Source organism: Vavraia culicis (assembly GCF_000192795.1).
Source record: "Vavraia culicis subsp. floridensis unplaced genomic scaffold supercont1.36, whole genome shotgun sequence".
NCBI lineage: Eukaryota > Fungi > Microsporidia > Pleistophoridae > Vavraia > Vavraia culicis.
This window is the reverse complement of record NW_007360639.1, coordinates 1-15,730: the sequence shown is the minus strand read 5'-3', so window position 1 is coordinate 15,730 and position 15,730 is coordinate 1. Positions and strand designations below refer to the sequence as shown.

Genomic DNA, 15,730 nt, shown 5'->3' with positions numbered 1-15,730 from the left:
GCTAAAAAACGTAAAAGTACGGGAGATGTACGGTGCTCTACCATTTTATAGAGCTATGCACAGCACCTCGTCATTTTACGGACCTGCCCTGCACAGCACCTCGTCATTTTACGGGACCTACCCTGCACAGCACCTCGTCATTTTAGGGACCTACCCTGCACAGAACCTCGTCATTTTACCGACCTGCCCTGCACAGCACCTCGTCATTTTACGGACCTGCTTTGCACAGCACAACCAACGTAATAAACACCTGCAACTCATCACTCTGAAACACCTCGTCTCATGTGCACCAATACGCGGCCGTATTCCGTGACAGATCACAAACGAATCAGAGATGCTATTCCATAACAAAAACGAATCAGGAATGCTCTTTTATTCTACACAAGGACTTCCGCACCAAAATAATTTAAAATGAAAGACAAGATGATGGATGTTGAACACGAATGCAACAAGTACATAGAGGAGCGCACCGAGTACAAAATATACAAGCACATATCGGAGCAGCTCGATCTCACGAACTTCGTTCCAAGAAACTACTACGAACTAAGGAACTACTGCTACTACGGCTATTCAAATTCGCTGCTGCGCCCAAAATTTTGGAAACTCTTCTTGGGCTACCTGCCCAAGAACAAGTTCAAGACGGAGTTTCACCTGAGGGAGCGCAGGAAGTTGTACCACTTCTACCACGAGAAAGCACACACCGTTTTGATGGACAATCCGGGAATCGACGATGCTATCAATAAGGACGTGGACAGAGTGTGCATCCTGCCTGTCACGGTGGGAATAGAGGACAGCAATATCCAGCAGAAGTGCACTTTTCTCGACTCAAGCTCGGATAAACTGCACAGAAATGCGCTCAAGCGCATTCTTCTCACGTTCAAGGTGACCAACTCGAGCGTAGGATACACGCAAGGCATGCACATGGTGCTTATTCCCATATATTACGTGTTCTCAACGAGCTCGGATATCGATGATGTGAAGTACGCGGAGGAGGACGCATTCTTCTGCTTCTTTAATCTGATGAGTGAGGTTGGCGAGCACTTTGTCAAGGAGTACGACTACGATTGCACGCTGGGCATACGTAAGAAGATGAACAGTGTGCTCGAATTGGTGAAGAAGTATGATATTGAGCTGTACAATGCGATGGAGCGCAAGAAAATAAGTGAGACGATGTTTCATCTGAGATGGGTGTCGCTTCTGCTGTGCTCCGAGTTTGACATCAACCAGGTGCTCGTGCTCTGGGACAAGCTGTTCTCCGATAGTTACCGATTCGAGATGGTGATCTACTGCTGCGCCGCTATCATCATTCTGATGAAGAAGGCGATTATGGAATCAGAGTTTGATGAGTGCATGAGCGTGCTGCAGGCGACCAAGAAGGATGACGTGCTCACCGTGTTTGCGCTTGCTGACAAGATGAGGAGGGAGCACTTCTCGAGCGGTGAGTAGTTTAATAAAGCGTGTAAATTACGATTAAATTCCATTTTACGTTCTTTAGCGGTGAGTAGTTTAATAAAGCGTGTAAATTACGATTAAATTCCATTTTACGTTCTTTAGCGGTGAGTAGTTTAATAAAGCGTGTAAATTACAATTAAGTTTCATTTTACGTTCTTTAGCGATAAAATTGCACCACTTTGGTTTAATTGTGTACCTTGCAGCAGGTTCTTCATACATCCGTGTATTTGTCATGCGCTGTGGTTCCTCTGGTATGAACTGCAGTTTTGTTCGTATCTCCTATCATTTTTTGAATGCTCTGCTATTGATATGTGTGTTATACCTTGACTTGATGTATTTGCTATATCCTGCACCGGACCAATAAACATTGCTCGGTACATCATTTGAGAACACTGCTCAAAATGTTGTTCAACACATCACACAGCACCACGCGTATAAACAACGAATCATCAGCATGACGTGCTGTAACATTGTTTTAAACACGTACACCTAATAAATTACGTGTTCGTCCTCAATCAAAACAAATGAAACAACTTCGGAAGAGACTGGAGGCGCTTTCCGAAATATTCGAATCAGAGAAATCGTACGTGCAGGACCTTAAAATATGGGGCGAGGACTTCAAAAGGTATCTTTTCCAGTCCGAGACACTCACAGTAGAGAAGAAGCACTCGCTCAGCAAAACATTGTTCATCAACCTGGATGCAATCATAGCACTGCACGAGCAGATAATAAGGGAACTGGGCCGCAGGAACGAGTACATCAGGGAGATGAACGGAATATCGACCGGTGATGTATGTAAACCTATCGTGGTGACCGATGAGAGCGCACAGATGTTCAAGGACCTGGAGTACCACTCGGTGTACTACAAGTATCTGAACAGGTTTGGGGTGTACCGGTACTACGTGAGCAGACTGCCCACGGTTGAGTTTGATCTGGACAAGGAGTGCAATATGAACCGTTTTTTTAAGCAAGAGCTGATGGAATTCTTCAACAAGCGCAATATTGAGCTGGGACCGAAGCACTTTATTTATAGAGCGAGTCAGAAGCTGGCACGGTATGCCATTCTGTGGAATGCGGTGCTGCACTACGAGGAGAACCCTTCCTTTATCGAGGGAATTAATACAACGGTACAAAAGCTCAAGGAAATTGCGAAGGATGTGGACCAAACGTACGGCTCGATAAACGAGAGCTACAAGATATTCCGGTTCAGCGCTGACCTGCACTACGCTGAGTCCGTGAAGAACCGCATTCCGCTCAATTTGTTCCAAAAGCAGCGAAAGATTCTGAAGGAAGGGGACGTAATCATCAAGTACAGACACATCAGAGAGCCGAAAATGCTCCGATTTATTGTGCTCGATACCGTCATTCTGATCTGTGACGTGGTGAAGCAGGGCAATGTAGAGATAAAGTACATCATAACAGATCCGCTGCCACTGTTCAAGTACATCGTGACGGAGCGAAACATCGGCTATACCTTTGATAATGAGTACTTGGAGAGCATGAATCCGTTGTTTTTGCTTGAGCGTGCCGGGACGGACATCGTTGTGATCTTCTTCAAGGATGAAAGGATCAAAAGGATGTATTTCGATGTGATACATGCTGCAATGGAGGAGGTAAGGAAGTACTTTAAGCCTGGCGTGAATCTTTGTCCGCTGCTTGAGAAGACCAACTATGAGATACTGTGCTGTTCGACACGCGATCTTAAGTTTAGTATTGGAAATGAGGAGGACAAGCGCTCGTCGCATGGTACGGTTAGTATTGGTGATTTATCGATTGATGATAACAAGGATAGCTACATAGACGGGTCTGCGCCTCCTGAGGTGATGAGTGGGACGGATAAGGAAGGAATGGGAAGTAAGGAGGGGGTAGGAAGTAAAATGGATAGGGTTCAAGGCAAGGCAGACGGTGAGAGGAGTAAGGAAGAAATGGGAAGTAAAACGGATAGGGTCCAAGGCAGTACGGGTGATAAAACAGATGGAATAGGAAATGATAAAACGGATGGAAAAGAGAGAAATGATGGAGAGCGTAGCAAAGAATTGAAAAATGAAGGAATGGGTAGAAATAGCATATTATCCGATGCACTTTCAGTGAAAAAAAACGAAAATAGATCAAAGGGAGTTGAAGAGGAGACGAAAAATGGATGTAAACGGTGTGTAAGTCCGGTAAGTGAGAAGAACGAAGAGGATGAAGACCGCATAGAAAGGGATGAAGACCGCAAAGAAAGGGATGAAGACCGTAGCGATCATAGTGATGAGAATAGCGGCGGTCGTGATGAACTAAATGCTACAGTCAGTAAAAATAGTAAAACCGTCAACTCCACGGGTAAAACTGAGGATGGAGCTGCAAATAGTGGCACAGGAGTGAGTGATGAGAAGTCGCTGTCTAGAAGGCAAGAAAAATCGCATTCTGTGACAGAAGAGCACAATATGTCGCAAAGAAAGCTGCGATTCGCAACACAGTTGAATTCGAATGAGAGTACGGAAAGTACGAGCAGCAGCTCCGCGTCTATAGAGCAGGGCCAGCGCAGGGTTTCATTCTTCAAACGAATGTTGGGGCATAAGCAACCAGAGGAAATAAACGATCACACGTTCAGTATAGACAGGGGAGACTACCGCAGAATATTCCATGCGGATGAGCAGTTCCTGCTGTTCGGTACGAAGGAGGGGCTGTTCAAAAAGATAGGTCCACACTTCGTAAGTCTGCACGACAAGGGCGTGCACAAGGTGGTGTACGATGTGGCAAACAAAATAATTGTATTCTTGGAATCAAGCAAAATATGCTGTGCTCCGTTTGTGCCCAGCCAGGACACGTTGCATACCAAGCTCATAACGCGTAGCGCAGACGATTTCTTCTACGGTATAACGCTGAACAAGCTTACCATAGCATCACTTACCGTGAGCAACAACTCAACTACCTCCGTATCGCTGTTTAAGGTAACGATCGAGAACCGCTCCGTGTCCGTTGTGATGGACCGCAAGTTGTTCGTAGGATGCCTCGTGTTCGATATCGCGTTCTTCAACACCAAGTTGGTGATTGCGTGCCGTGATTTTGAAATGGTTGATTCGGATACCCTCAAGACGCAGGAACTCGTTGATCCGCTCGATCTATGCGTGCCCTTCTACTTCAAAGGGCTTAAGAATGTGACAGCGCTGAGCGTGTTCACGATAGATAACGATGTCTTCCTAGTGTGCTATGACAGCATGGGCTTCTTCATCGATTCGTATGGACGAACAATCCGGCAGAACATCATCTTTGTGTGGTACGTCCGACCGCTCAAGTTTATGATCTACAAGGAGTACCTTGCATGTGTGAGTGAGCAGGAGGTGGTGGTTTGGGACATCAATACGGCCAATATGGTATTCTATATGAGACAGGAGCACCTTCGATTTGTTACAGGTTCTTCCACTCTGTTGTTGTACGACCAGTACTCGTTGTACAAGCTTACGCTTGAGTAGGTGGGACACGTGTTGTGTTTTGGTAGACCAACCTCAGGAGGCGATGCTGAAATATGATTTTGGAATGATACTAAGATACCGTTGGATGAAATAGCCTTGAAAGCTCTTGAGGTATAGTTGAGGGACATTTGATTGATCAAGAAGGGCAAATCATGGAACGATTTAAACAAATGATTTTGAGAGCATGTGTCACGAATCATTCCCGATTCTTGGTAAATATCATGGTTTGGCCTGAAATGGTAATCGGTTCAGGAGAACAGTCAACTCGCAAGAATCAACCAATGGTAGCGATAAAATATATCAAACCACGATATAATGCCGTATAAATGCCATTACCTTACTTTTGTACCATAATTAGAGCAATAAATCCGTTAATGATTGCTTTCTTTTTTGTGGTAATACACAGCATGAGTATTTAAAACAAACATGGTTGATTTGTATGCTACTTCTTTCTTCACCAATGCCATAGAAGCATTGATGTGTAATAAACGCTCACAGGGCGCTTTTACGCTATTTTTCTTGATTATTCTCCGCACTAATCCGGGGTATAAAAATGTGTGTGTACACCGATGTTGCGCCACACCTTGCCAGAAAATGTTCTTCATACGTTCTACTCATATTTCATCCCGAGTAAAAGAACCTTTTACACTCCATCATTACCATTTCATCATAATTATCCACACCATGTTACCATTACCTCCCATCCACATCATTTGTGCATATCAATGCCGTTCTTTTGGTCATTTTTTTGTCGCTCTCTAACTCCTGTATATAACCATTCCTGGCGTAACGTGCATGTCCTGTTCATGTACGTTTTGCCAGTCAAGTACGTTCTTTTATCTTTTCGTATTACAACACCCCTTTATTTATGCATGTTTAATCGTTTTTATATTTTTGATGCACTCATTTATGCGTTCTCTAATCAATACCATGTAACAGTTTGCGTGCTACCGCACTCAGGCACCATTTTATAGTTTCTAAGAAAGTAATAAATGATAAAAATAAGAGCAAACAAAAAGATACTAAGCTCTCTTCGGAATAGAAATGTACTCTAACTAAATAAACGTACGATAATAGGGATAATATACGTTCAAGAGGATGCCGTTACACTGCCTGAAGAAGTTAGGATAAACATAATGCTATTTCTCGGTATGGAGGACCGATTGAATCACAACATCGTAATAAGCCATTTAATACAAGGGACAATCTCAAAGGTACTGTACGATTTCGCTTTATAAACGGAGGGATCGCAGCGGCATAAAATGTTGATCAGTCAAGCAACACTTGTTCACCAAAGCTATTTTTGCCGCTAATTTACGTTTATTGCATTTGATACGTAGTAACATCTTTTTTATGGTAAGCACCACAGCGTTTGATTGCCAAATCGTACAAAGTATCATGAAGAGCACAAATAAGCATGTTCACCGGTTGAGATAGTTGATGATTGCTTGTGCAAACGGTGAGGAGTACCAAGCAATTATTGTTGTTCACTTTAATGTTATCGGCTTCGCAACATAAATATTTTTAATAAATGAGCTTATGGTGTATTCCTGGTTTAATAATATTATTTGAGTAGCTCTTTATTGAAATCAAGCAAAGATGGAGCTAAGAGCTATTATTAAAGAGTGGATTGTGTGGTTTTTGGGTGGGAAAAGAGGATTGAGAATGGTAGCTGGTCTCTGTATGAGGAAGCGGAGGGAGCGGTTTTTGGGCAGGAAATGAGGATTGGGAATGGTGATGGGTAGCGTGAAACTTAGAAGGAGGCGGAGGACGTGGTGGAGGCGATTTTCGAGCTGAAACAGAGGATTGGGAATGGTGATAATCTGTGGGTACATGAGAGGAAGAACAGGATGGCTGACCGTTTCTATGACAATATGCGGAATAACGGTCAAAGGATGGGGATTGAGGCTCAGTAACAGACAAATTGAATGGAACATGGGAAGAAGATGGTCTATCTGGATCAGTCTTTTGTGACACAGACGGCTCTCTCCTCTGCCCGTAACAACCTGCCAAGTTCGAATCATAGCACCAATTAGTAGTCGAATTGTCATCTCCCTTCAGCTCGTGAGCATTTGATCAAGTCAAACCGTTCCTCCCAGCAAAATTATGTCCATGTTTGATCTTTTGAATGCAATTATTCTGTTGTTGTGTTCTTAGCTGTCCTTCGTTGCTTGTCCGTATATTTGTTTGTGGTAAATTGTTGCATGTTTTTTTCAAATGCATGCTTTATGGCATAGCTCGTTTCATAGAACAGATTCTCAGATATTTTCGCTGATTCGATGGTTTTCCACAACAATTCTTCTATAGGTAATATTTTGACCAGATATTCTCTGGACTGATTTAACATCCTTGCTAATGCTGCATATTCATCCATAAACTTGAAATAATGATCACCAAGATGCGTCGTGTCGCCAGAGAAATCGAGTGAGGAGTCAACAGTTGTAGATAAAATTGAATGACCCTCGTTAATGAAGAGCATACCATTCAATACTTGCAATATTTCATTTTGGGTCCAATACATTGCGTTCGAACCGATGCTTACCCGCATTTGTTCCATACTATATTTCAGCCTTTGAGCTTCTTCATGAAATGCTTCAATCTTCTTCAACACATCTTCTGTGCATCTATGTTTCAGCTGATGCTGCAATTTCTCGCACAATATTCTGAAATTCTCTGCGCTCCAATATTTTTCACTGTCCCGTACCAATTCATTAAACCGTACACAAACTACCACAAATGCCTTGAGAACATAATTTTTTTTCACCAATACACGATGCTGAGTGATTCTATCTGATCCATTTGAACTTCTGAATACCCTCCCACCATTTGGTTGTCTCTGCCCATGGTGACTGCTACCATATGTAGAATGAAGACCAAAAAAGAAAAAAAAGCACGCTAAAAAATGCATACCCATAGGAATTTCTCTTTTATTTATACGTTTTAATACGAATTTCATATCAATTATTTTTTGTAAATTTTTTTAGTGATAGCTCGTATTTGATTTTTAAACGGCCATTCAAACGTATTGACCACACGTTTAGATCGCGATGATTAATCTATAACACAATTATTTATATAAAACATGATTTGATGCCTCGTTTAGATGAGTGTGCACACACTGTCTTGCTTTGTATGAAGCGATTGATAACACCAGTGATAAAAATTTACTAGCGCTTTTCTTCCTATGCTAGTTAAATTAATCAACATGTTCTGCTCCCTCTTCATCTGTAAAACAAGAATAGCTGTTTCAAACACACAATATTTATTCATCGTGCCGTGACATCTATCCAATTTGTATTTATGAAGTAAACCGTATTACATGAGAACAAGAAAATCTGTAAAAACACATTTTCTGATGAAATACGTAGCACGTCCTTTTAAGGAAGTGTATTATTGTATAATTGGTATTTCTGGGTAATTTTATAGCGTAAAAATAGTATAATATTATGAGCACCAGGATAGTTATAGTACACAATTTACTCGATAAATTGTACTTAACACATGTCTTACATACTAATATGGAGCATTTACCTTGCTTGCAAAGCGCTATTTATTATTCTCTTCTCGGCATAGGATGTTCAAAAATTTTACTGCGTACTGCTACATTCGTGTGGAACACCACATCATTGTAATGTTTAAGGATCCCGTTCCCGAGACATCACACGAATCTCATCTACCGGAGCGCCCCTTTGCTGACCTAGAGCGACCACACCAAATGTGCCTCTATGTTAGAATTTAGCGATATAGCTCGTATAACGGAGGAACAAGCATTAATTTGAGAGGACAAGTGATAAACGTATCGTAAGATGTGGCATATGATGCATCTCGCAACAAACCGGTTGACTCGAAAGCGCTAATATCAACTACAATTCGGGTATAAAAACTGTTCAAGAATGATCTTTCTCGCACTCTGTGGACAAATTGTAGTAAAATGCGCTTGAAATGGCGTAGAAAGTTGCACAAGAAACGGTGTGATATGGAGCGATAGCTGCGATTTATTGTTTTAGAAAAGATCGTGTCTCATCGTATACATCAGAACAGAGTATGCCGTACTATTACATTACTTTATCCACGTAACATTTCGTGCGGTACTATCAAACGCTTATTCTGTGCATTACTGCGCACAATTACGTAATTTTTGTCGTATTACCATGGTTTGTACCGCACGAATCATTACCATGCTTTTCACCGTGGTTGCCACCCCCGTACAATATTAATGCACTGTTCCCTACCACAGTCCATGCCCCTAGTACCGATGCACTGTTCCCTACCACAGTCCATGCCCCTAATACCGATGCACTGTTCCCTACCACAGTCCATGCCCCTAGTACCGATGCACTGTTCCCTACCACAGTCCATGCCCCTAATACCGATGCACTGTTCCCTACCACAGCTCCGAATAATAAATCAACCAAGCTCTTTAATAAATCACTGCATTTATCAGTGCTGCTCTATAACAACAACTAAAAAAAACTACAACACTTATTCTGTGCCTTTGCCTTCTCAAACAACTTCTTGGACTTAAGCTCAAGCTTTTTGGCCGAGTCCGTAAGCTCTCCCAGCTTCTCACCTCTAAGCACCACGCTCTCCAACGTCCTCGTGAGTATAACTTTGGTATCCTCCAGCTCTTTTGCTATTTTCTCCGTCGTATCGTGCATTTTATAATCCTTGTACTCTTCCAACAGGCCGTTCATGTCGCCGTCGCCCTCGGCATGCACGTGCGCACATTTGTCAAGCACGGTATCGATAAGATCTAGCGGATAGTAATCCTGTATGCATGCGATGTACACTATGCCAGTGTATACTTTTACGTAGAATTTGTACATTTTGCCGTTCAGTTCCTGTGTGATCTCCTGCAGATCATGAGTTTGTACATTCTGTGCTATTTTGAGGAATATGGTGCGCATGTAGTCCTTGATTTTGATACGCTGGAGAAAGTTGAACTGGCGTAGGTTGAATGCCTCGTTGTGTATTTTTAGAGTGTCGGTTTCCACGGATGAAAGGGATATTAGCATGGGGGGTGCGGTGAATAAAGGACTAATGAAGGGGGTAAAGCATGGGAGGGGTGTGGTGAATAAAGGACAATGAAGGGGGTAAAGCATGGGCTGTGAAAATCGCGTAGTTAATCGTAGTAATTAGTAGAAATAGCTGGGAGAGTGGCAACCGCTTAAAAAGAACTAAAATGATGTAATTGGTGCTATAACCGTTGCGTTACTACCATGGCATCAAAATAGTTTGATGCTCCCATGATCAAAATAGCATCTCTAATAAATTGGACCAATATCCAAAAACAGTTCAATTCATTACGCCCAACAGTGTTTCTCTTTCTCATCGCTACCGTTAATTCCTACGACGGCCTAAGCAATGTACTGGTAGTGTAAACTTTAACAGGTCTTATACCGTACTGGTAATTTACAATATCGTGGTTAGTACGTTAAATAAATTTGATCATCAATAACATGCACAATATTTGCTATCATTACCAAGTACACTAATTGAACGTGGATGAAGTGTAAATTTACTTAACTATGAGCAACCCTTTTTAGGTGCTGTTTTGTTATTTGGCGAACTCCTCATTCACACCGTACTTTTCCACTTTCAAATACGTATTGGTTGCTATATCTGCTTTACAATCATTCCGCTGATCTTTGTGCACAGCCGTGTTTTATACGAAATTCCTGTATTTTTTGTTGTACTGGGTGGTTATTCATGCCAGGCTATGGCAGTATCAGAATTTGTAAGCAAACTTATCTACTTTAATTAATTAATATGCTCACTAAAAAAGCATGTGTTGTAAAATATAGGATTACGTCTAATTGTGCTGGGAAAGAGATAATTAATGGTTTGTGCGCAGCGCGTATTACAGGATGTTAATAAGTGAAATATGATGGAAAGATGAAGAGGAGGTGAAAAAAAGTTTGTTTTAAAGCGGGTGGATAAGAGGAGGTGAGTGGTAAGGGGATGTTGAATGCTGTTAGTGTAGTAATGAGTCCGTAACATGTTTCTTACTAAAATATTCTTGTGCTTACATATTTTGCAAGGATGTTTATCTGTTCACCCTTTTATCAAATTATGCGCATTAACGGGACAAACAAAGCAGTTCAATTATTCAAATGCATAAAATTATGTCTATGCATATTTGTTAGGTTGTGTAATGTAAAACTGCACGCTTATGCAGTATGTAATATATTATTCACTGGTTAGTGGCAAATAAATGGGTGTAATATAACTACACATCTTGAATCGATATTTTTTATCACCTTATTCTGCATAATGATAGAACGCTTTGATACTTTAAATTGGATCAAAAAGGAATAAATAAGCATAAATTGATAGTATAGGGGTATAATATAAAATGATGAATGAAAGCGTATTATATTGCATAGGTAATGTGAATTAAGTACTAGTTAGGATGCGTTGCATAAATAGATAAGATACTCTATTTATGCACTAAACTATATAATAGTATCGATTTTTTATGCAAAGGACGAACATAACAAGCTTTCTCATATTTCTGTTGATTGTAACTGTTTGATACGCTCCGAACAGGTCAATCATCATGAACAATCTTGTAGATTGGTACTGTGATCACCACAACAAGTAGTAGCCCGTGATAACCGCAATAAGCAGTAACTCGCGATTAGTATCATGAACACCAACTCGTGATCACCACCATTGATCACAGTTCCAGATCAACCATTCCATACCGTAAAAAGACCCTTCCCACTTTTAAAACTTTGTTTGCATGATAAAATAATGCGACATATAAAAAAAGGTGTAAAATCATCCCCACCAAAAAACAAAAAAATGACATTAACCAATCCAAACATATACACTTTACGAAGACGCACGCAATCAATGCTAGCTGACCAGTACACCAAAATACCGCAACCAAAAGCGTCAGAAAATGTATTAAGTGCATTATCACGTGCGCATAACGTACCAGAACGCATTTTGCAGGAGTACTTTTTGAACCAGTTTTTAGAGTGCGAGCGCAAGATAGTGAAGAGAAAGGTACGTATTAATATGAGAGCAGTGAGCGCATACCGTGCATATAGAAGTGCAAAGATATCAAGTTTGAAGAAGATGGCAAGTGTTTGTGCGAGAGAGCTGAGAAGAGCACTGATGAGGACTGGAAAGACCAATCCGTGTTTGAAGGGAAGAAGATCAGGCAAAGGATTTAACACATTGACACGCGGTAAGAAGATGAAGAAGAGGGGAGAAAGGGAAAAGAAGAAAGAAGATAGAAGGGAAGAAGAGAGGGAGCAAAGGAAATTGAATTATTTGATAAATCAGACGGAGCTTTATGCCCACTTTGTGCTTAGGGGCGAGCATGAAAGGTTGAGGAGGGCCAAGGTTGAATGTACGGATGATGAGGGAATGATGAAAGAGGTGGGTGAACAGCTAGAGAAGTTTAAACAGGAAGATAAGAGCACAAGAGCAAACGATGATGGCATAACAAACATAAAAAACACGACTAGAACACAGAGTGTGCCTACGTTAAGGCACTTTAAAGCAAATTTGAAGGAGTACCAGGCAAAAGGAGTGTGTTGGCTTATAAATTTATACAATCAGGGGATAAATGGCATACTTGCAGATGACATGGGACTGGGTAAAACCGTGCAAACGCTCGCATTCCTTACGTACCTTGCAGAGCACCATAACAAACGGCTGTTCTTAATTGTAACGCCGGCAAGCACACTGCACAACTGGGAAACTGAGATAAAGCGATTCAACCCTGACTTCAAGGTAAACCTTTACATCGGCTCTGACCGCAACGTATCGGTAAGACGCATTCCACACCCAGTAATTGTACTTACGTCGTATCAATTAATTTCAGACAGGAAGTTAAAGCGTATTAAGTATGATTACTTGGTGTGTGATGAGGCACAAGCCATAAAGAGCAACAAGAGCAGAAGATGGAAGAACATAAACGAGTTACGATGCAACAACAGATTGCTGCTCACCGGTACACCCATTCAAAACTCGATGCAAGAGCTGTGGTCGTTGTTGCACTTTATCATGCCCGGTTTGTTTGATAGTCATACGCTGTTCCTTTCCTGGTTCTCGAATGAGAAAAGCGTGAAGAAAGAGGGCTTGGAACGGTTGCACAGCATATTAAAGCCGTTCATGTTACGACGAGAAAAAAAGGATGTTAAGAACGAGTTGGGCACTAAAACGGAGAAAGACGTGATATGCACAATGACACCTTTACAGCACGCACTGTACGAACGTGTCAATAAGGAAAATGAGAGTGAGAATATGATGATGCAGCTTAGAAAGATAGTAAATCATCCCGAGCTGTTTATGCATAGAGAGAACGGAACTGGGTTGTACTGTGCCAGGGATCAGCAGGTGCTACATTTGAATAGGAGAAGCAAAAGCATGTATAGAAGATGTTTGGGAGAGATGTTGGACGAGATACGAACCGTTAATGCTATGTATAGAGATATTAGAGGTATGCATAGCAAAGATGACACATATCCTAACACTAATCATAGTGCTAATGTTAATACTTGTCCTGATACCAATAATAGTACTAGTGTTGATACGTACCCTAATATCGATACAATCACTCAAAGTAAGAATCGCAGCGTGCATTCACATCCCGTGGGTATGAATTATCAATTTGTGGGGTGCAAGAAGAATGGAGTAGTGACAGGTAGTGCTTACGATAGTTATGTTGAGAATATGAGTGTTAAAAGTACGGGTGTGGGAGGTAATAATGGAGATACGGTACATAATAGTACGAATTATCGTACTATTGCGGATAGCGATACAAATATACCTTGCCACGCTGATGTGAACAACAGTACAAATTCTATTCCTACTAGCACTCCAAATACGGTTTTTACAACTAATACACATATTACCGGTAGTATAGCGGTTAAAAGAAAGATAAGACAAGAAAATAATAGAGGCATACTAAAGCGGGCACATATCCCCGATTATAGCGATAGCTGTGCATATAATATAAGAGAATCTAATTCAACATATATGACACGAGAGTACACGAGGAGTGATGTGCGTTTGAACTTTTTAGAAGAATTTAAGACGCGTTCATCTTTACATGACAATAGGAGTATGATAGAGAGAATTAATGGTACCAGTAATAAGAGGTTTAAATGTAACAAAAAAAATGATGAGTTTTACTATATAATGGGTGCTACAGGTGAGATTGTAGATGAGCACCGGTATTATGAGAAGGAATGTAGTAGAGATAGGGAAAAAGGTACAAGTTGTAGTGCGGGTAAGAGTACAGGAAGAGCTGTAGATAGAGGTATTGGTAGGAATGATGTTAAGAGTAAGGATATTGGTGAAAAAAAAGATGCTAAAGATACAAATGAAGAAGATGATGGTAAGAGAATACGAATACCTACATGTTCGTTAATGGATGATAGTAGGTACTATGGTAATAAAAATGGCATGGATAAAGATGGAGAGAAAGGAAGTTCGAGCAATGTGAAAGATGAAAATGAAAATCTGAGCACTATCGCTACAATGAATGAGAAGTGTAAGCGTGTTAAGACGATTAACGACCAGGAAACAATCAATACGATGGATGATGGGGATGGATGTAGACAGATCATAAATATAAGACGAAGTGCTGGTAGGGGGAGATATGCAAATGATGGTGACATCATGAGTACGGTCTTTGAGGACATATACTATGAAAAGTATATGTTCCTTAAACAGAATATATTGGCGTTCACTCAGCAATTGTATTTTAAAGGGATAATCGGTAATTTAGTAGAAAAAGCGTTTTGCAACGTGTATCACAACAATTACGTTGCAATACCGGAAATAGATTTGGTAAAGGAGTCTGGCAAACTAGTGGTACTGGATTCAATGCTGAAAAAGATGGAGGGCAGGAGAGTACTGATTTATTTCCAAATGACCAAAATGATTGATTTGTTTGAGCAGTATGTAAAAATGAACAATTTTAGTTATGTACGTTTGGATGGAGGTGTAAAGGTAAGCGAAAGAAAGAAAATTGTTAATACGTTTCAAACAGAAGATATTTTCTTGTTCCTACTATCAACACGTGCTGGAGGACTCGGTATAAACCTTACAAAGGCTAACACTGTTATATTTTATGATTCAGATTGGAACCCTACGGTAGATCAGCAGGCCATGGATAGGGCGTATAGATTAGGAAATACAGAGGATGTGGTTGTTTATAGATTGGTCACTGCTAATAGTATTGAAGAGAAAATGCGTATTACAGCAGGGATGAAGGAGGAGATACATAGGTTAGTGATTGATGGCGGAGAGTTTACGCTTTGAGCAGAGTGTTTGATGAGAGGGTTTATGATGGATGGGAAGTAAATAAGGAGGTAATTATGGATTGAAGTAGTGTTGAATAAAGCAGTTTATCATGCTCAATTAAGACATTGAATAAGAACATGGCATTACGCTTTGGTTATTGTACGAATAAAAATGCGTATTGCGCTTTGATTGTGTGTTAATTGTTATTTATTAGTTTACTAGCTGCATTGCTTGTTTTTTAAAAACGGGTGCATGAATGGATAGTATACCAAAATAGCGCTTTTGAATACAACTGCAACATTAGGTCATTCCTTTCTACCAACTGTTGTATAGTTACAAATCAATAAATCACTTTCATTCTAATGGCTCATTGTATACAACATTTCTTGTGTATACTTTACCATTCTCATGCTTTCCTTGGTCTCCATTGTCAGCAACATACACCCTTAGACCGTTTGCATAGCGCACTCTCGACAAAGCTACGTACAACTGACCATGTACAAAGACAGAGCTGTGCAGATAAACACCTACCTTGTCAAATGACTGACCCTGTG

At 40.8% G+C, this 15,730-nt stretch overlaps 7 protein-coding genes across 7 annotated transcripts; 4 read left to right on the top strand and 3 right to left on the bottom strand.

Annotated features, from left to right (window-relative positions):
- Positions 1-411: 411 nt before the first annotated feature.
- On the top strand, positions 412-1,457 carry VCUG_01914 (uncharacterized protein; the record flags this gene model as incomplete). The annotated part of the gene is made up of 1 exon (XM_008076739.1): positions 412-1,457. One exon carries the CDS (start codon positions 412-414, stop codon positions 1,444-1,446), a length of 1,035 nt encoding a protein of 344 aa, XP_008074930.1. The 3' UTR covers positions 1,447-1,457.
- A 517-nt stretch (positions 1,458-1,974) lies between these two features.
- Positions 1,975-5,337, top strand: VCUG_01913 (uncharacterized protein; the record flags this gene model as incomplete). Its single annotated transcript, XM_008076738.1, has 1 exon — positions 1,975-5,337. A coding segment is annotated over one exon (2,933 nt), but the record flags the coding sequence as incomplete, so codon positions are not given.
- A 139-nt stretch (positions 5,338-5,476) lies between these two features.
- On the top strand, positions 5,477-5,881 carry VCUG_01912 (uncharacterized protein; the record flags this gene model as incomplete). The annotated part of the gene is made up of 1 exon (XM_008076737.1): positions 5,477-5,881. One exon carries the CDS (start codon positions 5,477-5,479, stop codon positions 5,879-5,881), a length of 405 nt encoding a protein of 134 aa, XP_008074928.1.
- A 615-nt stretch (positions 5,882-6,496) lies between these two features.
- On the bottom strand, positions 6,497-6,958 carry VCUG_01911 (uncharacterized protein; the record flags this gene model as incomplete). Its single annotated transcript, XM_008076736.1, has 1 exon — positions 6,497-6,958. The coding sequence occupies one exon, from the start codon at positions 6,956-6,958 to the stop codon at positions 6,497-6,499; it is 462 nt and encodes a 153-aa protein (XP_008074927.1).
- A 4-nt stretch (positions 6,959-6,962) lies between these two features.
- Positions 6,963-7,863, bottom strand: VCUG_01910 (uncharacterized protein; the record flags this gene model as incomplete). Its single annotated transcript, XM_008076735.1, has 1 exon — positions 6,963-7,863. The coding sequence occupies one exon, from the start codon at positions 7,861-7,863 to the stop codon at positions 7,042-7,044; it is 822 nt and encodes a 273-aa protein (XP_008074926.1). The 3' UTR covers positions 6,963-7,041.
- Positions 7,864-9,202: 1,339 nt separating this feature from the next.
- VCUG_01909 (uncharacterized protein) lies at positions 9,203-9,933 on the bottom strand. Its single transcript, XM_008076734.1, has one exon. It carries the CDS (start codon positions 9,920-9,922, stop codon positions 9,371-9,373), a length of 552 nt encoding a protein of 183 aa, XP_008074925.1. The 5' UTR covers positions 9,923-9,933; the 3' UTR covers positions 9,203-9,370.
- Positions 9,934-11,714: 1,781 nt separating this feature from the next.
- VCUG_01908 (uncharacterized protein) lies at positions 11,715-15,271 on the top strand (the record flags this gene model as incomplete). The annotated part of the gene is made up of 1 exon (XM_008076733.1): positions 11,715-15,271. One exon carries the CDS (start codon positions 11,715-11,717, stop codon positions 15,192-15,194), a length of 3,480 nt encoding a protein of 1,159 aa, XP_008074924.1. The 3' UTR covers positions 15,195-15,271.
- Between the last annotated feature and the right edge of the window lie 459 nt (positions 15,272-15,730).

What these genes read in the sequence shown, in the direction of transcription:
- VCUG_01909 (XM_008076734.1), bottom strand. Translation starts at nt 9,922, where the DNA reads ATGCTAATATCCCTTTCATCCGTGGAAACCGACACTCTAAAAATACAC.